This window comes from Lacerta agilis, chromosome 4 (assembly GCF_009819535.1).
Source record: "Lacerta agilis isolate rLacAgi1 chromosome 4, rLacAgi1.pri, whole genome shotgun sequence".
Lineage (NCBI taxonomy): Eukaryota > Metazoa > Chordata > Lepidosauria > Squamata > Lacertidae > Lacerta > Lacerta agilis.
The window spans coordinates 69,976,533-70,000,423 of NC_046315.1; the positions used below are offsets into that span (position 1 = coordinate 69,976,533).

General features: G+C 41.1%; 2 protein-coding genes across 3 annotated transcripts in view; both read right to left on the reverse strand.

Moving 5' to 3' along the window:
• Positions 1–4,493: 4,493 nt before the first annotated feature.
• On the reverse strand, positions 4,494–14,758 carry LOC117045925 (regucalcin-like). Of its 2 annotated transcripts, none has more exons than XM_033147501.1 (7): positions 14,615–14,758; positions 10,671–10,836; positions 9,339–9,521; positions 8,145–8,360; positions 7,265–7,396; positions 5,303–5,457; positions 4,494–4,792 (listed from the first exon to the last, which is right to left on the reverse strand). In XM_033147501.1, exons 2-7 carry the CDS (start codon positions 10,831–10,833, stop codon positions 4,742–4,744), a joined length of 900 nt encoding a protein of 299 aa, XP_033003392.1. In that variant the 5' UTR covers positions 10,834–10,836; positions 14,615–14,758; the 3' UTR covers positions 4,494–4,741. The 2 variants fall into 2 exon arrangements, with proteins under 2 accessions (XP_033003392.1, XP_033003391.1); XM_033147500.1 differs by lacking the exon at positions 14,615–14,758 and adding an exon at positions 12,374–12,530.
• Positions 14,759–19,336: 4,578 nt separating this feature from the next.
• The window catches only part of JADE3 (jade family PHD finger 3), a 36,679-nt gene continuing 32,124 nt past the window's right edge, over positions 19,337–23,891 (reverse strand). The window contains exons 10-11 of the mRNA XM_033147502.1: positions 23,587–23,704; positions 19,337–22,568 (exon numbers count right to left, since the gene is read on the reverse strand). Of these exons, the coding sequence (XP_033003393.1) occupies positions 21,673–22,568; positions 23,587–23,704 (1,014 nt within the window). The 3' untranslated portion in view covers positions 19,337–21,672. The remainder of the gene's footprint in view (positions 22,569–23,586; positions 23,705–23,891) is intronic.

Sequence of the window (23,891 nt, forward strand, 5' to 3'; positions counted from 1 at the left end):
ACATGTCCAGAATTCCAAGCACAACATTACCATCTGTGGGTGTGTTGTTTTTTTTAAATGTCGGTGTTTTTGCTAACAGAGCAAGGAATTGCTCAACAACTTTTGTATCCAGATTTTTATTCTTGAAATATAGCAGCCCACACATACGCACTTCCTAAAATCAAATCATGCAACATGCTAGAGAGTGCAGATTTGTCTTTCCTTTTTTGTGGGCAAATCTAATTCAATAGTGATAACACTCACCAGGTTCCTAGGATCCAAGTCAATTTATTTTCAGGGTGCCTGCATGGGAGTTGACTGCAGCCGACTGGTCCACTGCCTGCCTGCCTGCAATACAGTTTGGTTTGTGTGGGTGATAACAGCAGATCGTATTCAATATGCAAGACAGGAAAAACGAGGTGCAGTGTTTGTCAGCGCCCAAATGCTCCTAAGTCTTTCAGTAACAGGCTTCCATATTCCTGCTGTCATAACAAATGTCAGGGATGGGAAAATCCCTTTAAAATATATATGTATCTTCCAATGGCTGTAGAAACATGAAAGCATTGGAATGTTGTCCCTCACTGCAGATGTATAAAGAATGCAAAGAAAGCATCTAATTGCAAGGTTGAGAGAGAGAGAGAGAGAGAGATATTTTGTACACCTAATATTACCAAGAGCAAAATCCCGTTGAAAGTGGAATTTCCTGAAGGTCTGGAGAAACTACAATTAACAAAACAAAACAAAAACCTTTCTTTCTAACAGATGTTGTTGGTTTGGAAACTGCAACAATTCAACCATTTTTAATGTTGTTGTTTTTTTAATTAAACCTATGTGTCGCACCTTGCTATGCTTACCCAAGAGATGAGTTAAAGCTACATTCCTAAACACATTTTCCTGAGAGCAAGTCCCATTACTTAGCAAGGAACGGTAGGGGAGGATGTCAGAAAAACCGATCAAAAATTATTCTTATATGCAACAACGGGGGCGAGACTGCTGCAGGCGCAGGTTTGGAAGCAACAACAAATGCCAACAGTGGAGCAATGGCAACAGAAAATAACGGAGTACGTGGAAATTGCAATATTAACAGTGATAATCAGGCAACAGGGTAATGAGACATTTCAAAAAGAATGGGGAAAGTTTATGGAATTTATAGGAAAGATATGTTGAATATAGAAATGTTGAGATAGACCTCGTAACGTGAGTGAAAGGTATTATATTGGAATTGTTATGAAAGTGGCAGTATTGGTAATTATAAAATTGTATACTTGGAAAGGATGTATATTATTAGATTAATGACGAAAAGTGTGGAAGAAATAAAGAGAAAAGGAATGAAAGGGGGGAAATTGATGCGAGGAATAAAGGATATATTTAAAGAAGACAGAGGAAGGAAGATTGGAAGTCAACACAGGGTGGTGGGGTGTGGGGGGGAAGGGAGATTTGTCTGTATTTATGTTTTTTGTATTTATGTTTTTTGTGTGTTGTTGAAATAAATAAATAAAATATGGGGGGGGAATAGTGGGGCTTACTTCTGAGTAGCCCCATATAGCATTGCTCTGCCAGCTGTGAAGAAAAGGGGGCGGAGGACCCTTTCAAAACTACTCGTTTGATGCAGTTGTCATTTTTTGTTGGCTTGTTGCTTAAAGGTAAAGGGACCCCTGACCATTAGGTCCAGTCGTGTCCGACTCTGGGGTTGCGGCGCTCATCTCGTGTTAATGGCCGAGGGAGCCGGCATACAGCTTCCAGATCATGTGGCCAGCATGACAAAGCCACTTCTGGCAAACCAGAGCAGCGCACAGAAATGCCGTTTACCTTCCTGCTGGAGCGGTACCTATTTATCTACTTGTACTTTGTCGTGCTTTCGAACTGCTAGGTGGGCAGGAGCTGGGACCAAGCAGCGGGAGTTCACCCCATCGCAGGGATTCAAACCGCCAACCTTCTGATTAGCAAGCCCTAGGCTCTGTGGTTTAACCCACAGCGCCACCCGCGTCCCTCTCGGCTTGTTGTTTACATGATGTCTATCCAGTTTTCAGCCCTCCGACATCCCATTCCAGAGATAAACGCAGCAACCTTTCCTTTTCTTATGACCTCTTCTTTCTTTACAATGAGTTCAAAGCAAAACCAAGCTCATTTATGACTGGCAGGTGCTTCTCAAAGTAAGCTTGGCTTCCTGCAGCCATGGATTGTGGATTCCCAGGAATCTTTACAGTAGGAACAAACCAGAAAGCTACATATTTCGACCCGTCCCATCCCCCCAAATAGCAGCCACAAGGTCCTCTGATCTGGATGTGGACTATGTAATAATTGAGTGAAAGGTCTTGCCTGGGGATCTTTTTCTCCAACTTAAATGCCCCTCCCCAAAACTACTACCTGCAAAGTTAAAACACATTGGAATCTGTGTGACAGCAGAGTTAATCCTGCTTCCCTTATGCCATGGTCTCAAATTAAATACCACCAGTACCTTGCTTTGTTTTTTAAAGGAATGTATAGCACAGGGATGGGGAACTTGTGGTCCTCCAGATCATTTTACTCCAGCAACATCTGAGGTTCCCCAGCCCTGATATAATGTATAATCCAGAAGTAATTCAGGAAAAGAGAGGCTACCAAGGTGGACACTGTTTCCCAAACCTTTGTTATCAGGAGTACACTTGTTTACAGAACTATGTATGTGGGCATTCTTAACCATTACACACATATCTTCTTGTGTGCATGTTGTCCACCTGCTCCCAACATAATGGACACACATTCTCCTGCAATGGGATGATAGCCAGTCAATGTTTCCTCCAGTGTCCTGACCTTTCCTGTTCCCAGTCGGTCAATGTTCAGGCATGGAACCATGATCTCTAGGCTATGATGTTGCTTCTCCTTACCTGCCAGTGGTGTAGCAAGACTCTGCAGACTGAATGAAAACTTCCAAACGCACCAATAGAGAAAAGGGAAAGTTAATTTATTGTTTGCTGACAGCAAGCAGTGGTTCAGAGGATATTTCCAAAAGCTGAGCCCCAGAGCATCAGTGCTCTGGGTTCTTATACCCTTCCAGGTGACATCAAACATTACATATTCATGTATTGAAGCAAACTTAAGCCAATAAGCTTGGACACAAGAAGCCTTCCTTTGTCCATATTTGATTACTTCCCCTTTCCTTTCCAAGAACTAAGCATTTCAGTTATATACCCATATAAGGCATTTCCCTTTCCCTTTCCCTATAAGGCAGTTCCTTTTCCCCTTTCCATATAAGGCACTCTGATGGGAAGGCGTTCAAATAGAACATCTTGTAACATTCTGCGCAAACATCTTATCTTGTGTCCTTGATACACAGAACATCAGATTGCATACTATTTGTTGTTGTTTAGTCGTTCAGTCGTGTCCGCCTCTTCGTGCATACTATAAACACTGCTAAAGATGTTGCAAACATTAAAGTGAGTAAGAGACGCAGAAAATATGATTTCTAGCAAGGCACAATGGCACTTTATAAAATAAAACTTTATGTATATCCTTTGCCCTAGGTACGCTTGCCACAGTGGCAATACAGGCTGTGTCAAGGAAGACCCTTGTCCCTCCCTTAGAATGATGTTGCATATATCCGGGGTGGAGAGTCAATGCTACATGGTGACAGAGTAGCAGATGAATCTGCTTTAATTTTTCCAAGGTGCTCCACAAAACCCACTTGAAGAACATTAATGTGCTTTCACGCACAATCTGATAGGCTGTGTGGTAGAGATTCATAGAATTATCATAGAATTGTAGAGATGGAAGGGACCCAGAGGTCCAACCCCCTGCAATGCAAGGTTCAACCAGAGAACTACTAACTCTTGTCCTTAAATAGGAATAGATTTCTATCAGCCCAGCCAGCATGGCCAATGGTCCGGAATGATGGGAGCTGTAGTCCAGCAGTCATGGATTCTACATCCCTGTTTTAGATATTTCATGGCCAAAGCAGGTGTGTGATATTTTTCAGAAATGCTACACAGCCAAAACTGATATGTAATTGGTGGAGTTAAACAAGGAAGCTAATGTTTTTCATTTACTAGGAGACACTGGGCAACTGTCATGTTGTTCAGGAGGAAATCAGGAGGCAGAAAAAAACACAGTTATACAAGCCAAGAAGTTCCCGCCATCAGAACACTCTGATGGCAAATTCAGTTATCTGAACCTAAAGAATTATGACCATACCTTGCTACATGCACGGCTGATTCAGATATCCGAACAGCCAGAGTTTGCCCACTTCCTTACTTGTTTCTGCTTTGCTGGTTGACAACAGCCATTTTTGAGCAAAAGCCATGGAGGGAAGGAGTGGGGAGAGAGATTGAACAAATCAGATTTTTACTTTGTCTCCCTTTCACTGGTTGGCTGCAACCATTTTAGGAATAAACCATGGAGAGAGGGAAATTAGAATTAGAAATGTTCCCCTAGGAATCCATGAACATTGTCAGCTCATTATGCGAGCGCTCATATAACAAACGATTTCCTGAGAACATATTGTTTCCTGAGAACATATTGTGTTCGGAAAGCAGGACCTGCATGCATTTCAAACTTTATTAGGAAATAATCGATTTTCATAGAAGAGGAGAAAACATTGTTTTTCTAGTTGTTAACAAAAAGGCCAATTTGGCAAAATACAAAATCTATATTAAATGTTTTGAGGTTATTTAGCTTGGCTTTTTGTGGCTGCCATCTTGCTGTAGCCGTCAGGAAAGAGATATGCACGTGAATCTTTGACATTTTCTTCTTTCCTGCTCTTGATGAGTGCCTTTGAGTGTAACTGTTAGCCCGCATATGAATTTGGTGGGATTCCTTTCACCCCGAGGCCAGTAATCTGTTAAAAAGCATGAGGGGAAGGATATTAATATGACAACCCAAAATCCCCCATGTGTCTTTGGTTATAAACTCAAAAAGTATCCACCCCCACAACAACAACAAAAACCCTAAATGCTTGCCTGCATCTTAATATCATATGTAAGTATATAGGGCAATTGCATTTCTAAATGCAAAGTGCACATATTTCACAGGAGAAGAAAATAAACAACAGCTTTTAATAGGTTTGGCCTGGCACTAAACACCTCTCTCTCCCACCCTGTTCTTTCATAGCTGTCTTCTACAGGCAACTGGGTCCATATAACTCAGTTCTGACACTGATTGACAGGGTTTATCCAGGGTTTCAGATGGGGAGTGTTACCCGGCCCTACCTGCAGATGCTGAGGGCTCACCTGGGAAACCTTCTGCATGCAAAGCAGATGCTCTCTCACCAAGCTACAGCCCCTTCCCACATGTGTGTGGCCTCAAGTGCACTGGACCCTTTCATATGCACTGAAAACCATCCAATTACCTTGAAAACGTTGCCAGCTTTTGGCTGCCCTGACAGTGAGGCCTCATCCAATCCTTGGCTAGCAGATGTGACGTACAGCTCTGAATAATCATTTCCACCAAAACTGCAGGAAGTAGTTTCAGCAACAGGCAGCTTCACGGTCTGGAGACGTTTTCCTGTTAAAGTAAACCAGTTTTTCTTTTGGGGGGGGGGGGTTATGCAGAGGATCAACGTGTGCCCCCACCCCACCATTTAGTGTTTGGAGCACAACTCGAAGGGCTGCCCCTTCCCCATAAAACAGGGCTTCCTTAGCATATTTGGAAGTAATTGAAGTAATAAGTACAGTCGTACCTCGGGTTACGTCCGCTTCGGGTTACGTATTTTTGGGTTACGTACTCTGGTAACCCGGAAATGTTTTTTGGCGCGCGCGCGCAATCCACACATGCGCAGAAGCGTTCTGCGTGGTCTGCGCATGCGCAGAAGCATTCTGCGCAGTTCACGCATGCGCAAAGCGCGATTTCCAGGTTATGTACTTTTCGGGTTACAAATGGCAACCCGGAACCAATTAAGTATGTAACCCAAGGTACGACTGTATTACTATCTGAAGAATAGTAATTAGACATTGTAATGTCTAGGATTATATAATTGTAGGATAGTCCTGCAAGAATCCTGACAGAATGGATCAATGCCAAAGTGGAGTAAGTCTTGAATGCAAGTAACATTATCACTTTAAAACAAAACAAAACCCTGAAATGGATGTATGCTCCAGAGTTGAAGCATAGACTTTGAAGAAGGGTTTTGGGTTTTTTAAATGCAAAAATAAGAAAGTAAACACATAGGTTTATTGTATTGGTTGATTAAACAAAATAGCCTTACTGGGATTCCATCACATTTCAGCTGAATCTCTTCAACTGTTACACAGCATTCATATACTATTTATGTGAATTTATGATCATTGCCGGTATGGAAGAGACACTTTTGTAATGTGGAGCATACTGGACAATATTATTTGTCCATTTTAGCCCAGCGTGGCCTACTATGGCTGTGTGACCATTCTCTCCCACAGTGCATTCAACTGTGTTTCCACTGCTGGGTTTTAAATCCTTGTTCACACACCGCTATCCTAAATGCATATGCGCCTTGCACTTTGTTACAAAATACTACGGTTTGATGCATTGTTTCTCAAGCCAGCTTCACCCCAGTTACAGTCGTTAAGCTGCTCTCAACAGTTGGCATAGGGTAAAAACATCCCCACCCTGGTCAACACCTCCTGGTTGTGTACACAGAAGGAAATCAGAATCTGACACTAATGAAGCCACTCTGATGTCAACAGCTAGGGGGAATGTGAACACACCCTGTGACACAATGGCTCTTAAGCAAAGGGAGGTCTTTCCCAGCCCCTCCTACCTGATGCTTTTAATTAGAGATGCTAGGGATTGAACCTGGGGCAAACCACATTCTCTGCCACTGCACTCAGTCCTCAGTTTTGAAAAACAAACAAACATGAATCTGCACTTTGGTTTATGTAGTTTTTACATTTGCTCAGTTCTTAAAACAAGAGCTGCTTTAGACACCAGGTGTTAATATGCCTTTTTGATTTTCCCTTGCACCCTTGGGAGCTGCAGGCTGCCCCATTCATAGTAGCAGTTCCACATAAGCAAAGGTTCCCCAAAGAATACTGGGAACTGTAGTTTGCCCCTCGCTGAACTACAATCCCCAGCACCCTTAACAATCCATAGTTCCCAGGCTTTAAATGCATGGTGAATACACAGCAATCCACACACAGATATGGGAGCTGTTCATCACGTTATTCGCTTTGAAAAACAACACTACAGGGTTGTATGCAACGTGTTGAGCATTGGGCATTAAAAGGAGCATGCAACAAACAAAGTCTTCCATGGGAGCCTGAAAGGACCCAAGAGGGATCATCAAGATTCTTTAATTAAGACTTTTCTTTCTTCCTCCCACCTTGCAACTGCTTACCTGTCTCAGGGTCTATACGGATCACTCTTCCTCCATTGTAACAAGCCACCCAGAGCTTTCCATCAGAATCAATGCACATCCCGTCAGGGATACTCTCTTCCTTTTCCATCTTGTAAACGCTCCTTCGGTTAGCTGCAGAAAGAAGTTGATGCACATTATGGACTTAATCACACATTAAACGCTATGCCATGCAAGTCAGCATTCCACACACACACACACACACACCCTCTCAAAAGATGTGGACATGAAGAAAGCTAATAAAAACTACAGAAGGATCCACCCAAGAAGTTGATATAGGATTACCACTGAAATGGCACTGCATGGGGAAAGGAGGAGCCCAAAGTCTTCAAAGGTTTAGTCAGGTGTAGAAGTATAATATAGAACTGGCATCACTGATACATTCTAGATTTCAGTTCCAGAAAGATTGTGCTATTAGTAAAAACAAACAAACAAAAACCTACCTCTAGGTCAGGTTTACATTATCCATATTAGTCTGTGCTACATATCTAAATATTATATAAATACTGTATGGCAGAATATAATCAAATGAGCTAAATGGGCCAGTGTTCTGACTCAGTATAAGCAACTTTCTATCTTAATAGTCATGGCCGCAGTTTGCACAGCTCATTAAACCAAACTACCACATTTTGCCTATCTAATGAATATACTTGTGGCTTAAACTTCTGTTACAGGTAATTTTAAAGCCAGACAAGTTATCCCGAAAGTGACTCGCAGCTACAGGTATTATTAGAACGATGCAGTGAGATATTCTTACAGTACAGCAGGTGCAGATTTTTGCTCAGTGCTTGGCAGCAAAGCAATTGCCCACACAAAAAAGGCTTTTATTTTAAGGATCTCAAAATAACAAAAGCAGCCATACAGAGCTTTCCGGTTTGCAGGTCATAGTCGAAGGCATCCACCGAGAATGAAAGGCTGTCGATGTAATAGAAGGTTCTGTGATCCAGCGACCAATCCAAACCGTTGGAGATGTCCACTTTGTCAAAGTGTTTCACTACCGAGTGATCGGGAAAGAGGGTATAGAGGGAACCTTGCTGCCTCTCTAGCACTGCCGGCCGAATCTCCTCTCCCATTGTACCTGCAAGGACCACAACATTCAGGTTAATAGTACCCTAAAAAGACAATAGACAGCCAAAGTTGTGGCACCACAACAGTGGGGGGTCTCCTCTTTAATTCTTCCACCCAGTGAAGCTGAATGTTCAAAGATTCAGGACATAGGGTAGTGTTCAACTACATTTTATTCAGAGTAGCCTCACTGAAATTAATGAATACACCACAGATTTCAAACACAATACCACTTCAAACAGTCATGACTTCCCTCAAAGAGTTCTGCGAATTTCAGGGTGCTGGAAGTTGTTAGGAGACCCCTATTGACCTTACAGGGCTCCAATTCCCAGAGTTCCTTGGGGAGAGGGATTGACTGTGAAACTACTCCAGGAATTGTAGCTCTGTGAAGGAAAGAGGGGTCTCCTAACAACCCCCAGCAGAAGAAAGTATGGTGCTATTTTTCTATAAAAAGAGGTGCTGGAACAGAGTTCCGGAGAGTTCTGGCTGAAAAAAGCCCTGCTTCTTCACATAGTGCGTACTTAAACAGTGGAATTCACTCTGATAAGACAGTGACGGGACGGCCACCAACTTGGGTGACTATAAAAGAGGAGAAAGAAAGAAAGAAAGAAAGAAAGAAAGAAAGAAAGAAAGAAAGAAAGAAAGAAAGAACCTTATCGGATAAAATTATCAATGGCTCATCGCATAAAAAAATTATCCTCTTCCTTCCATTTGCTTCAAAGACAGAAGTCAGGTTAAGTGACATGAACACTGTGCCCTCAATTGTTAGGGACATTTATTTGTCAAAGCAAAGTAGTCACATCGAACAACAGAAACACTAAGCTGCAACACAGAAGAAGCTGAGGGAAAGGAGAGAGGTGTGTGTTCAGTACAAGGTTCTGTGAACATGGGGTTGATAGCTACTGTTGGGTGACACACAACAAATTCCTTAAGACAAAAAAAAACGAGCTGGAGATCTTCAAGCATGGGATTGATGGCCATCCAAACCTACCTGCAAACAGTCTTCCTGCAGGATCCACTTTCCCATCATTGAACCGGTTATTGGATTTATCCAAGTCAACATGCTTAATGCTGGTTACTGACTTATTTTTCCAGTTTAAAGCTGCAAACTGGGTTCCCAGGGTAATAATGTAATCACCAGATTTGCGAAGACACACACAACTCACTGGAGCACCTGGAGTGGAAACCATGTTTTTGGGCGGGGGAGAAAAGAGAGTGAAGCACTTGGACAACTTTTTGTCGTTTTTCAAAAGCAGTAAATAAACACATAGGTAAAATACATAAAATTAAATACCCTTGTTCACAGCTACAACAAAGCCAAGTCTGACCCTCTATCCATGCACTACACTGGAACTCAACAATACTTGGCTACTGTAGTGTAGTTCATATGGAGTTGCCCAGTTTGGAAGCATCAGTTACAAAATGCTGCCCCAGAAACTTTTGCATAGCTAGAACATAGTCCTACTGTACAAAAGTTAAGAGTCAAATGATTTGAGAACCTCACTGCCCTGGTTATGCTCAACCATGTTTCATATAAGCATCAATTGCATGTGGGTATCTATTTGGACTTCTGGAGGGCTTATACTAACTTAAATTTAATATTCATGTACTGATGGTCACTGCATCCACAATGCGAGCTGATAGCAGTTTCTTGTTATAATTTGTACATTTCTATCATCATTGCTGTTTTTGTCTTCTCTCTTTTTCATTGTTTTTGCTCTACCCACCACTAGCATGTGGCCCCCCCCATAAGGTTGCCCTCTAGGGAATGTGGCCCTCAGGCTGGAAAATGTTTCCCACCACTATCGTAGGGCTTACAGTGAACCAAGTCAGCCTGCTGGTATGTGCTGCTCTAATTGCACTGCACCGCTCCTCTCTTTTGAAAGCCGGAGGAAACAAAACAGAGGCCGGCAAACCATGAGTGCTGGTTCACATGTGGCACTAAGCCAGCCTCTGGTTTGTTTCCTCTCAGCTTTGGAAAGGAATGCATGGGGCAGCATGATTTGAACAGTAGGCACCAGCATGCCACCAGAGCCACAGTTTGGCTTATCGTAATCTGTGAACTACGCAACAGAGAGAGTTTGGTTTGTAGGCAAATTTCACACTTAATAGACAGCTTTCAGTGCCAGAACTGGTCCTAAGAGCTGTATGGGAAGGAATAGTTCCAAAAGTGTGGCTTATCCTACCACAAGTTGAAGGGAAAACCGTACCTAGGGTGCTTCTTCCTCCCATGTAGCTTGTAAAAGTCACACGATGATCCCACCAATCATCTAATTTTGAGATCATTCTGAAATAAGTATTCTACTGTGAGATTGTTCCTTACCTACAGAAACACTATGCAGTTCCTTGGTAAGGGAATTCCATCGGTAGACCTTTTTGTCAGTTATATCCACAAAGAGAAGCGAACTTTCCTTTTCCTCCCAAACGGGTGATTCTCCAAGTTTGCAGTTGTGCTGCACAACGGACTCAACTTTTACAGAGGACATGGCCTTTGGGGAAAAGAAGCAGCAATCAAGGGATGCAAAGGATGTTTTCCTTCATTCCCACCTGCAGTCAAGTTAAGTTGAATTGGAACCAGATGTTAACTAATCTGCCCCACAGTCGAAACACACTTACTTGAGCTGTTTTAGCCCACTTTTTAGCCAAAAAGATTCCCAGAGTGGCTCTAAAATCACAAGGAATAAAAGTCCCTCACAATCCACAAAGGCATGATGATGGCACACAAATAAAAGAGGAGGGGGGATGAAAAAGCAAGTTCAGGAACCTATTCTAAAAGTTATAAGCTAGTGGGACCTGGAGCCATTTGGACCCTTAGCCTCTCTTCAGAGCTATAGGCCTATTCCAGGCAAAGTGAGACTTTGTACAGAACCAATGCCTGGCTAATTTATGAAATGAATTGCCATAAGGTAAGGGCACAAGCTCAGGTGGCTTTAAAATGGATTAGTCAAATTCACAAGGACAGGTCTAGCAATGGCCATTGGCAATGGTGTAAATAAAACCAGGAATCTTTATGGCCCAGAAACCTCTCATTGCCAGAGAACAAACAATAACAGTTGTCCAAGTCCCTCATCTCCACCCTTCACCACTTGCAAGCTTTCCAAAAGAACCTTCCCAGAGGCTAAGCATCCATTCAGACTTTCCTATCACAAACAGAATGTTGCACTAAAGGACAAGACTTTGGAAGAGTGAAAGAAGTAAATGCTCAGAGTTGATGTCTATCAGGACTGAACGAATTCTGCTTGGCAAGCCAAATTCAACCCACTGGCTATGCTCAGTCAGAGGAGGCTAACTATGTTCCTCGTTTTCATAGCCTGCCGAGATTACAAAAAAACAGGAGGGCTGTTGAGCAAGTGGCAGGATAAAATATACAGCTAGTGGGCTTTGCTCACCTTTTCGGATCACAAATTTTGCAGGTCTGCACAGTGTTGCCAAATATCACTGCTTCTAATATCAAGCTCAGGAAGTGAGAGCCGATAGAAATTGAGCCCAAACCTGGCCACTGGGAAATGAAGAGGGAGCTATCAACATGCTCGGGGCAACCTGAGGTATTCTAAGCAACAAAAAAGAGGCAAACAGCCCAAAGGATGTCCAATGAAGACAGCAGGAATCACAGAATTTTGCCTTTCAAATGAAAAGAAAAATGGGAAACTGAGGGGGGTGAGGAGTAAATGTGCTTGCTTGCATCCCATGGCTCACAAGTGTGACAGGCTAGCAGGATCCCTGAGGAGGAGGACTTCTGGAACAGATGCACTCAACAATTTGTTATAGGCTCCACTTAACCACTAATGCCTGAACCCACAATGCACGGCAGCTTAGTGAAAGCCGCAGTTATATTTTTCCTGCAGAGCAAAAGAAATTACATTTCTTGAGGCTGTATGGTGCCTCAGTATTTTATTTCAGAGTTCCCATAGCAAACCACACATTAACAACTATAATTATTTCAAGAAAGCAACTCTTTAAAAAGGGGGGGGGGGATAAAAGACAATTGGGGCTGGGAGGAAAGACACAAGAAATAAGCATTCTTACACAATCGAATAAGAAGTCCTGTTCACAGTCAGCTCAGTCAAATCCCAGTCACAATGTCCAGCAGTGTGAACTACAACCGAGAAAAGTTCAGTTTCTAAAGGTGCTGCTTCATTCAGCTTTCTTGCTACTAGAGACTAAGTCATCTACTCTTCCAAAAAAAACCCACCGTCAGCAAACTTATAGCACCCAGCATTGCTAATCTTTAATGAGAGCTCCTATCTTCACAGTCAAACATTAGCAAGTTGCTGCTGAGTATAGTTTTGTGTGTGTGTGTTTATGTGTGTGTGTGTGCGCGCGCACTAATAAGTAGGGCAAACATCAATAGTACTTCATCAGCATTCTCCCCAGGAATGGAGGCAGGACAGATGAGGGGGATCTGGGTGGAGGAGAATACAAGATGCATTGATGCTAGTGAAATACAGATGGTCAACGCTAAGCATGCAAAATAGTGAGGGTGTTTTAAGCGCAGTAGAAACATTCTACACTATGGAAGGCATGCAAAATGTGTTGCTGTTTTTAAAAAAAGGGAAAAAAAGAAATGAAGATGCATGCCCATTGTTACCAAGAAAAAAATGGCTACATGCAAATATACAGAGTACACATTTCAAACAAGTAGTTACACTAAAATCAATTATTGGTAGATAACTTCTGAGCACAGCAAAAAGTACAAGGGAATTTTAAAAGCAAGATGTACCCTGTGCTACCAAGAATAAAATTATGATCATAGCCAGACCCATTAACTGGATTGTTGTTGAATGTATTATTTTAATCTGTGCTTTTTCCATTTTGTGCTGGCACCCACAGCACTTTTATTAAGCTTTGAGTACTGGCACCTTGTTGGTTTTTTAAATTAAAAAAAACCCACTGGTTTTAATAGGGTTGTGATTTTGACTCCAATGACTTTGGTATAGGGCGGTATATAAATTCAATCAATCTCCCCACTCTCCCACAAGGATATCATGCCCAAGAAGTTTATCTTGCCAATCTTATGCAGACAATTAAGGTAACATCTCTGTCTAATATTCGACAGGCCTGATTTTAAAATTTTATATGGTTTTTGTTGTATGGTGTATTATTTGATTGTTGTAAAACACTTTGATCTTTTTATGCACACTAATATATATATATATAAACATGAGGTAAAAATGGGAGTGCCAGTGTGGTGTAGTTGTTAAGAACTGGACCAGGAGACCAGGGTTCAAATCCAGACTCATGCATGAAGCCTACCGGGTAACCCTGGATTTGTCCTGCTCCATCAGCCTACCTCAAAGGGTTGTTGTGAGGAACAGATGGGGAGGGGAAGAACAATTATTTAGTTAGTTAGTTAGTATACCACCCTTCATCTGAGGATTGCAGGGCGGTTTGCGATGTAAAAATACAAAATGAGAACACGAAAGACATAATAAAAATTCGAAAACAAACCAATAACCCCACTCCCACAAACGTATTTAAAAGGCCATAGCATGTTCTGTCAGAGGAGGGCCAGTTAATGAGAACACGAAATGAGAACACGAAAGACATAATAAAAATTCGAAAACAAACCAATAACCCCACTCCCACAAACGTATTTAAAAGGCCATAGCATGTTCTGTCAGAGGAGGGCCAGTTAATGAGAACACGAAATGAGAACACGAAAGACATAATAAAAATTCGAAAACAAACCAATAACCCCACTCCCACAAACGTATTTAAAAGGCCATAGCATGTTCTGTCAGACGACGGCCAGGTTAAAGAGAAACGTTTTCTTAGGAAAATATGCAAGGAAGGCGTCCCTTGTGCTCATTCAACATTGCTAAATTAACATTATCTGCAAGGTCGCTGATTTAGCTCGCTAGGCTGAACAAACGATCTGGGGAATTACAGGACTTTAAAAAGGCAGATTCTCCCCACCCCACCCCTTCCTCCCCAGGTATGTTTGTGAATTCAGTGGAGATTATTATCTGGGTTGGTGCCTGCAGGCTAACCGAGAGAGCAAACAGATACAACGTGGGAGCGCCGAACTGAGATTGATTTCGCAGAGTTCGGGGGCGCAGCGTTCTTTAAGTAGCATTCCGAAGATATTATTGAACCCGCCGAGTCCCGGGCGAATCGGGAAGCAGAGAGTTCGGATTCTTTTAGCTGGGCCTTTTTCTACATTGAGAAAAAAGTTGCGCTCGCTCCCGGCAGCCACCATGCGATACTGAAAGAGGAAGGAAGGGGTGCCTTTTGATTCCGGCTTTTTACGCCTCAAGAGAGACTCACCAGCTTTTTTGCAGGGTGCAGATTCGGCGGGGGGCGGCTCGGCTCACGGCTGGCTTTGGGAAGCAGCGGCGAAAGAAGGCCCGGTTGGCACAGCCACCCCTTGCAAGCTTAGCTAACAAAACTTGTTCTCTCTCTCTCTCTCTCTTTTTGCATGCTTGCAAAACACTCTTCCCCCGCTGGCGGCCTTGGGCTAAAAACTGGAGCCTGATCCTCTGCTATAAAGAGGTGCTAAAGTAGGGAAATTAAAAAAAAGAGAGAGGCGGGAACAGGAGAGAAAGAGACTAGGAAGGTGGCACAAGGTATTTTAATATCTGGAAATGTGGGAGGCAAGCTTGTTTTGAGCTTCAGGATGCAGCGCTTCAACGCAAAGCCACAGTAAAAAGAAAAAGGAAAGTAATAGTCTGGCTTTATCGCTGGGCTCCGTGGATTGTGGCGGGAAAATGCATAATCATCATCATTTATTATTTATACCCCGCCCACTCTTGAGTGGCTCCCAACAGAATATTAAAAACACGATAAAACATCGAACATTAAAAACTTCCCCAAACCAGCGTTCAGTAATGTGAGCCCACAATACACACACCTTTTTCAGGCTCCAACTCTTAGGTCATTTGAGAACGGGAAAGGAGGAAGATAAATAAAAATATTAAAATTACCTTGCCGGAACATTTGTGTATAATTGCTGGCCTTCACGCAAAAGGTTGCAACGTTGTAATTCAGGTGGTTGTTGTATTTTATCTTCATAAGCTGAGCACACACCATACATCAGGGGTAGGCAACCTAAGGCCCGTGGGCCGGATGCAGCCCAATTGCCTTCTAAATCCAGCCCACGGATGGTCCCGGAATCAGCGTGTTTTTACATGAGTAGAATGTGTCCTTTTATTTAAAATGCATCTCTGGGTTATTTATGGGGCATAGGAATTTGTTCAAATTCCCCCCCCCCCCAAAATATAGTCTGAGGGACAGTGGACTGGCCCACAGCTGAAAAAGGTTGCTGACCCCTGCCATGCATTGCAGTAGGTTAGGGCAGAAGAAAAGCGACTAGGCCGAAGTTGTAACTTCTAGGCCAAAGGGGGCTTTGAACCTAGGCATTTCCTGTCAGAGACACAACGTAACCTCGTGTAACAAGCCGTTTATTATTTATCGGCATATTGCAAAAGGGGGAGCTAAGATGGAGAGCATTTTGCATAAAGTTGCCACATTAATTTGTGACAGATTTCCGCTGGATCCAAAGCTCATGCTATTCACTATTGCGCTACTGCAGGATAACAGCTCTTCCTTGACAGGTTTGGGAAGTTTAGGGCACTGCCTCATTTGAATGCTATCCCTCAAGGCCTGGTGCATACTAGTTAATGGTGGGCAAAGGCAGGGTTGGGTTGGGGATCTTCTGTCAGCCAGAGGGCCACTTTCCCGCTCAGGTAGCCTTCTGCAGGCCACATACCTGGCAGGCATCCTAGATGCAAAAGTAGGCAGAGTCATGGATGTGACTCATCTTTGTGCTCTAGGTTACATTCTAGTTCTAGGAAGTCAAGAGGTTCACACACACACACACACACACACACACACACAGAGAGAGAGAGAGAGAGAGAGAGAGAGAGAGATTTTCCTTCCAGGTAAGCAAGAGACAGTATCACTGGTTCAAGGATAAGATCCAGCCAGACAAAACTTTCAAGGATTTGCCCCGGGCAAAATGGAGAAGCTTAGGGGCTGCAGTTGCACTCAGAGCCAAGGTTCCCCTATCCCTGGGCTAGGACATTTAGACCAAGCGGGATGTTAATTTTAAAAATTGCAACCGTTAAGGTAAATACCGCTGCATTTTATTCCTTCCGTCTGTGAGCCATATGTTGGTGGGCAGCCTAGATAATTTCAGCAATGAATGAATTATACAAAAATGAGGATGTCCCGCATTTACTTTGATTCTGTGTTGCTCAAGAGTGCAAGTGAAAACAATAAAAGTCCCATTAATGCTCCACTGAACTACACCATAATGGCATTTCCCCTCCACCATGCCCAGCTGTCTAGAACTTTGATCTCTCTAGTTAAAACTATTGTTAATACTACACACTTCTCTTGTATTGTGGGTTCTTTCCACAGGTGGATAAGGGAGAGGTCATGGAAGAATTAATAATTACCTTTAAGCCCGAACTATGACTGAATAGCTATCTTGCATGCAAAAACGTTAACTTCCATATATTACATAACTAAAGTTAAAATTACAGGGCTGTTGTGACATAGCTAAAAACTGAACATTGTTGTTTGATGTAGAAAGCCATGAGAGAAGCTTGCAGAGCAAGAATGCCTGGATTTCTTTTGTAGGGGGGAGCAGTATCTGTTTATACATGCTTGAGCAATTATTTATTGTTGACCACAGCAAGGAAGTTTTGTGGCAGCGTTGTGACATTCTTACTCTAACAATCCCAGCATCGCCACTATGTTATCTGCAATTCAGGTAACATTTCAAACATCCGATGATGCATCTTCTATTGATCATTTTAAATGTTTCCATTTTTTTTTTTACACCATTTAGTAGGAGAAACAACACCTTGAGCTCCTCCAAGAAGTGAAATAAAAATGCAGTAAGTAAAATAGTGTTGTTCCTTTAGGACCTTAAAAAAAACAAAAAACACACCCACCCACCGTAAGTCCGCCAACCAGAGCCAGATGCAAAATGAGTTTTTGGGAGGGATGGAGAGCCAGACGCAAAATTGTAGCCTGTGGGGTGGGGCCTATTACAGCAATTTATGCAACTAACATACCAGGGCAAATTTAAATTTTAAATGACGGGGTCTTAACTGCCCTGTTTGTTTGATTGTTAATTAAACCACCTTTTTGCTGTCATTGCTAAACTGGGAGTAAAGATACTATGGATCGGATCATGCTCCCATTTTCTTCCCAGTCACCCTAAAAAAAAAAAACACAAGTTCTCCCCCTCCCTCAATTTACTTCACTGCTGGCTCAGTTGAGCATTCTAGTGTGTTTATTTCGCTCCCCATCATTCCTTCAAACTCTGATGGGTCAGACCTGCTTCTGCTTAGTGTAGCTAAAATAGCATCAACACAGAAAGGTGGTTCAATCTTGTTATTTATTTAATTTAAATCCTGCCCTCCTCCTCACAAGGAGCACAGGATGGCAAAGAAACAACAAAACACGTCTTAGAAACAAAAATTAATTTAGGGCAAGGGATACCTAACTTAACACCCTCCAGATGTTGTGGGAGCGGAGCTCCCATTGGCCCTAGGCCGTAAGGTCAATGGCCAAGGATGATGGGAGCTGCAGCCAAACAATACCTGGAGCTTGATTTTTGTTGCTCATGAGATGCGGAATGCCTTTGCAACAAGACATCTAATCTCTTGTCCCTCATCCATGATGTAGGCAGCTGGATTGGCAAACAATTGCTCCATTCTAAACAAAGTTAATGATAAGACTTCCAAGAGCAACTGCCATGTTTTCAAAGAAATCATACTAAATGCAAATTAGCTGAAGATGGGATCTTATTTACGTTGGATTAACTTTTTAACGCAGGTGGCACTGTGGGTTAAACCACAGAGCCTAGGGCTTGCTGATCAATTACACATCAGTCTATGTGCAAGTTCCAAAATCAGATCAGTTGGTTGCGTTGGATAGAGAACCTTACCTGAGTACATGATACACTTCAGGTCCATTTCAGCCAATTTGTTTCCAGTCACAATTCAGAGTCCTAGTTATTACCTAATAAATCCCCTTCAGATGGCTTGGGATCAGTTTATCTCCGTCTGCATTCAGCAACAGGTCCTGCCCTGTACTCCACCACATTTGGAGATGCGCTTAGTGGGGATATGTGAAAATGGCCTTCTTGTCAGGGGCTCCCAAAATGTGGAACTCCTCATCTCTCTTAAAGAGGTTTTGTTGGCCCTCTCTTGAGTTTCAGGAGTGTACCAAATCCATTTCTTTAATTACACCCTCCCTTCAAATCTGTTTTAACCTCCTGCTATTGTGATATTATTTTCTTATATGACCCTCTTCTGCTGTTGCTTAAACGATTTAACTAATAATTTGTTTCATGTTATTTTTATTGTAGCTTTTAATCTGGGAAGCAAAAGACGTTTTCTAAAATAAATAAGATTCCATTATAGCAGAACGGATTCCAGCAAATATTGACACAGATATTTAAGGGCTGCCATGTTAACTATTTGAAAGCTGTTCAGATGAATTAATTCCATCTAAGATCCCTGACTCAGCAACTTATAAAAATATGTTTTACTATGTTTTACTAAAAACCGTAGATAGCAAGAATTATCTAAAGAGGCATGTTTCTACATATGAAGAGATGCCTTTTCTAAGGCTTTCTACAAACACGTGCACATTATCCAAAAATAAAATCTTTTGTGCCTCAGAGCTGTTGTTTTACACATGTTCTAATTTAATTAATTTATCAACCTATTACCTTAACACATATTATTAATGTATTAAAATTACTAAAATCACGTTGAAGGCCTACGAATACCAAATTCATACACTGCCAACAACCTACATGGAATGTATGCATGTAGTCTGTCCCGTGTGAAGATTGCGTGAGCACTGCGGGTTCCTAAGGGAATCTACAAATCTGTAGATCATCTCCTGTGGTTTTCAATGGTTTTCAATGTAAGAACTGCACAATGTCCTTTAGGGGTTAAGTATAGGAATCAAGTAACTCTTAAGGACCAAAATATTAAAGCCTTCAAAAGATCACAACAAAGAAGGTATAGTTAGCAGTTTCATAATTTAATGAAAAAAGTATTGTAAAAAGGGGACGTCTGAAAAAGACATCCATTTGTGAAAAATCATTCATATATATATATATATATATATATATATATATATATATATATATGGGAAACAAATTAGGTTAAGAGGTAATACTTCAAAGTTAGCCACTGAACACATTGTAAAAACTAGCAAATATATTTCGGAGACAGATACTTGAAAGCTATATAGCCAAAGGCTCCTCCTCCATGTATCTATTAAAATCATGTAAAATTAAACAAAAATAAAATTACTATCGCCTGAACCGATATATTTTAGTCATCACCTTTAAATTAGCAAAACTGAGGAATCTTGCTGAAGCACCATTTCCTACCCTTTATATTGTTCTCATGCCACTAGCCATGAAACACGATTGTTGTCCCCTCCCCCTTCAGATCAATGAAGTAATTGTTCCCATTTTCAACTTATTTACTTCATGACCAGGAAACAATGTTAACAATAAATATGAAAAACTAGAACCAATGTGTAGAGAAGTGAACATTTTCAGCACCGTTCTGAATGGCTGACAACATAAAGGCCAACCATTTTTTTCAACAAAACACTAACTTTTTTTTTTTAAAGGTACTATATATTTACATGAAAGAAAATGCCTTAAAAATGTATCTATGGAAAAAAAGACAAATTACACAAACATATCATAGAAATGAGTAAACCAAGTAAACTTTTAAGAATGCCTAAAGCAAAGAATGTGAAACTGTCAAATTTCTTTTATTTCCTTCAGGAATAATCTCATCGTGAATCCCTTCTTCTCAACTAATAGATTAAGGCTTTCAAGAAAAATGTGGCTCTTTATTTGTTTTCGCTGCACCGTTTATTATTAGATTTAAATTTACCCCAGTTCCTTTTACTTCACATTATGGAATTTTATTAATTAAAGCAAACTAACGATTTCATTAGTCAAATTATTATTGGATGCTGAAGCCCATTTTTTCCTAATTAAAGATCAATGGTACGCTGTAATATAGAGTAATTTCTTTGACACCATTGCCACATATTACAAAGCGTTTTTGTAAAAAAAAGAAAATCTAATTAGACCATAAAGTGGCCTAAGCAATACCCAAGCTTTTTTGGCAATCAGAAATATTTTCATTTACTGTGTCTGACTATATTTAAACTTGGAAACCAAAACAATGTATTCACCAATTTTGGCTCAGAAAATGGACAAAGTATTTGATAGCTTGGGGTGGGGTGGGGTGTTTGTGTTTGTGTTGGGATGGGAGGAATGGATGTAATGTTGTGGGATCAAGGTTTTAAAAAGCCTTCTGAGTTGACAAAGGAGAATCTGGCATCACCGGTGATTGCCTGAATAGGTTTAGAGATTACATACTTCTAGTATTAAACACTATCCACATTATCAGCCATTTGTATCAGCTGGTTGGATAAAATATTTTGCAAGTGCAACCCACAACAAACTACTTTGTACACGAGGATTAAAAAATAAAATAAAAAATACTAGAAGTTAAAAGAGTATTTACACAATAAAAGCAAGCTGCAATAGCAAAGGAAAACACAACTTTTCAGCAAGGGCACACTATGAGGAGCAGGGGGGAATCTAGGGATCAGTGTGTTTGGCAGCATTGACTGTGGAGTCTGTAAACCTTACTCAGCAGGCTAGGAGAAACCCTTGTATCTTGATCCTATGCAAGTTTACTTGAAACTAAGTCCCACAGAGTTGGAATGAACCTTGTTTCCAAGTCTTCAGAATCATACCACCTGTTCTGAAATTGGCTGAGAACATGATTTCTGTCTAGTAGTCATATGTCCCAATCCAGACCAAAACAAACAAAAAACAATTAAGCAAGCACCATTATTTCAAAATACAGATTTGCCTTTTAAATTCCTTCCAAAAAAAAAAAAAAGGTAAGAGATTGCTTAAGTGTTCTCATGAAGAGATATACTGAAGTTGCAGCAAGAATCGCCTGTTCCATCTTCTTGCAGATTGTCACAGAAGGATGGGCTTTTTGGAATACCTGCCCACTAGTACAAAGCCGAACACAATACATTTCCGTAGACTGGGGAAGTGGATATATAAAACTATTTCTGCAAGTGATATTTAAAGTAACCTTTACTTATATAGCACTTATGGGGGGGGGGGAACCCAATTAACAATATTTTCAAAAAAGGGTAAACCAATTCACCACTTAAAAAAAACAAGTTCGTCATTTGCTCATAGATCCTACACTGTGTTCTGTAACCTGCAGATTTTCTAAGGTTTGCATCAATAATCTTGGACATATGAAGGCTGAGTTATTCCCATTATCTGGGGTTTCTAATCACCTTTGTACTGAACTGTGAGAAATCAAATTTCTTTTACTTCTACTATGACAATCTCTATTAAAGTCTTTACTCGGGACGTCTCTCTCCGAGCTGCTTCTTCTCAGTCTTATCTGTCCTTTATTCTCATCGCTTTCAGCTTCAGAGTCACTGAGTTCCAAATCGGGACAATACCCATCATTGTCCTGGTAGGGGGCACTCCCCATCTGATATTCAAGAGTTTGCTTGCCCCATGAACGCTCTCTCATCGACAGCCTTCTTGAGGGCTTTTCACAGCATCTGAGATCTTCCGTGGTCCTCACCAAACTGTTGGTCGCTTCTTTGAAGGACCTGCTAAAGTGTTCTATTGTTGATTTCCTGAAGCTGCTCTGGCTAGCCAAGTGGGCAGAGAGCACAGACTGCTGCTCGTATGTCGTTTGGCTAGAGCTGTCTCGCTGAGTGACATCCCCAACTCTGCCCATTAAGCCATTAGACTTTGCTAGATTAGAGTGCTGCTGAATTTTCCCATTCCCAATGGAGGACTGTCCATGCAATGCAGCTTGAAGTGCTAAGGGTTTGCCAGACGACTGTCCGCGATGGAAGTCTGAAGTACGTGCAGGTCCAGAATTCTTTGCTGCTTCATTCCTAGACTTCACCATCCCTCCCAGTAAGCCGTTGCTCCTGTTTTCATGCTGAAACCTCGAGTAGGCTTTCATATTTGAAACAAAAGTCTCTTTGGATACTGGAATACCCTTTTTGCTGTAAACCATGACATTGTTGTCAGGAGAAAGTGGTTTACCAGATTTCAATTTATTTTTGCAATCGCCTAATGTTGATTTTGGCATTTTAAGCTTCAAGGTGATTCTAGGAGGTGGATAAAACAGAGTGTTTTCCAGTGCACTTGTCAGAGAATGGCCTATAGAGAAAAATAAAAGGGTGTGTGAGAAGATATCTATCCAAGAGGCAGATTTCATCATGCAAATGTATGCAGCACATCTTCACAGCACTTAATAGAATCATAGAGTTGGAAGGGACCCTATGGATCACCTAGTCCAACCTCTTGCAATTCAGGAATATGCACCTATTATAGAACTATTTAAATGTAGCAACCTGTAAGTTTAGGATATGATTTGAAATTAAGGAAAGTTCCTTTTTCCATGTTTCCTTGATAATAGATTCAAGAAAGTGTTAAAAAATTATATGCCACTAGATATTTCTTGAATGCCTGGTCACATATTAAGGCTCTATCTAGCCTTCCCAGAACAGAGGAGCATGAGATTTTAAGAACATAGTAGTAGGAAAACACTACTAAGTATTTGCATATTCTAGTGCAATCTTTTTACTAATGTCTAGAACACAACTTACAGATTTACTGCAATGTAGACAAATGCATTAATAAAAAGTTATACCATATAGATAGCCCATAACAAATATTTCTGGAATAGCTGAAAGGGGATTTTACAATTAACAATCCTAGAAAAGCATGTTTAAAAAGGCCCTGGAAGCTATCAACACATAGCAAAGATCTAAAGTAGACATGGTCATATTGGGAAAATCACATCTAATCTTATTAAGCCAAGTTATGCACAAGTGCTTTGCCTGCACATACAGAGACCCTTTGTGCCACACTGCAATCAGACCAGGAAGTCTGAAATTACCCATACAATGTTTTCTTTTTATGTCCTAATCAGGAAACTATGGTTATCAACTTCAGAATATGCCAGGATATTAAACCATAGTCCAAGTTGGTTTAATACTCCAATTTGTTCTCAATATGGTAGCTATAGCTTCCTGGTTTGGACAAAAGAGGAAACTATGGTCAATTACTTCCTGACTTAATCACTGCTTATACAAATAAGGAAAGGGGGATACATATATTTGTTTTAAAAGCTCAGATACGGTCATCTGAACCAGGCTTGTATTGCATTCCTTACCTGCAGCAATTTCCTGATTGATAAGCTGGACTTGCAAATTGAAAACCTGCTCATGTGCTTTGCTGTGAGAAAGTTTTAACTTCTCTCTTCTGCTTACCATGTAGCAAAGATTTCTTACCTACAGGGGAAAAAAGAAAAGAAAAAAACCCAATTTAAAACCTTTTAACAGATTTTCCAGAAGTACTTGAAGTCAGTGGAAACAGTGGGGTATAAATAAACATATAGTAATAACAATACTTGGGATAATATTCAATGATAAATTACAATATTACAACCCCCCATTTATGTGGGGGTTTCATTCTGAG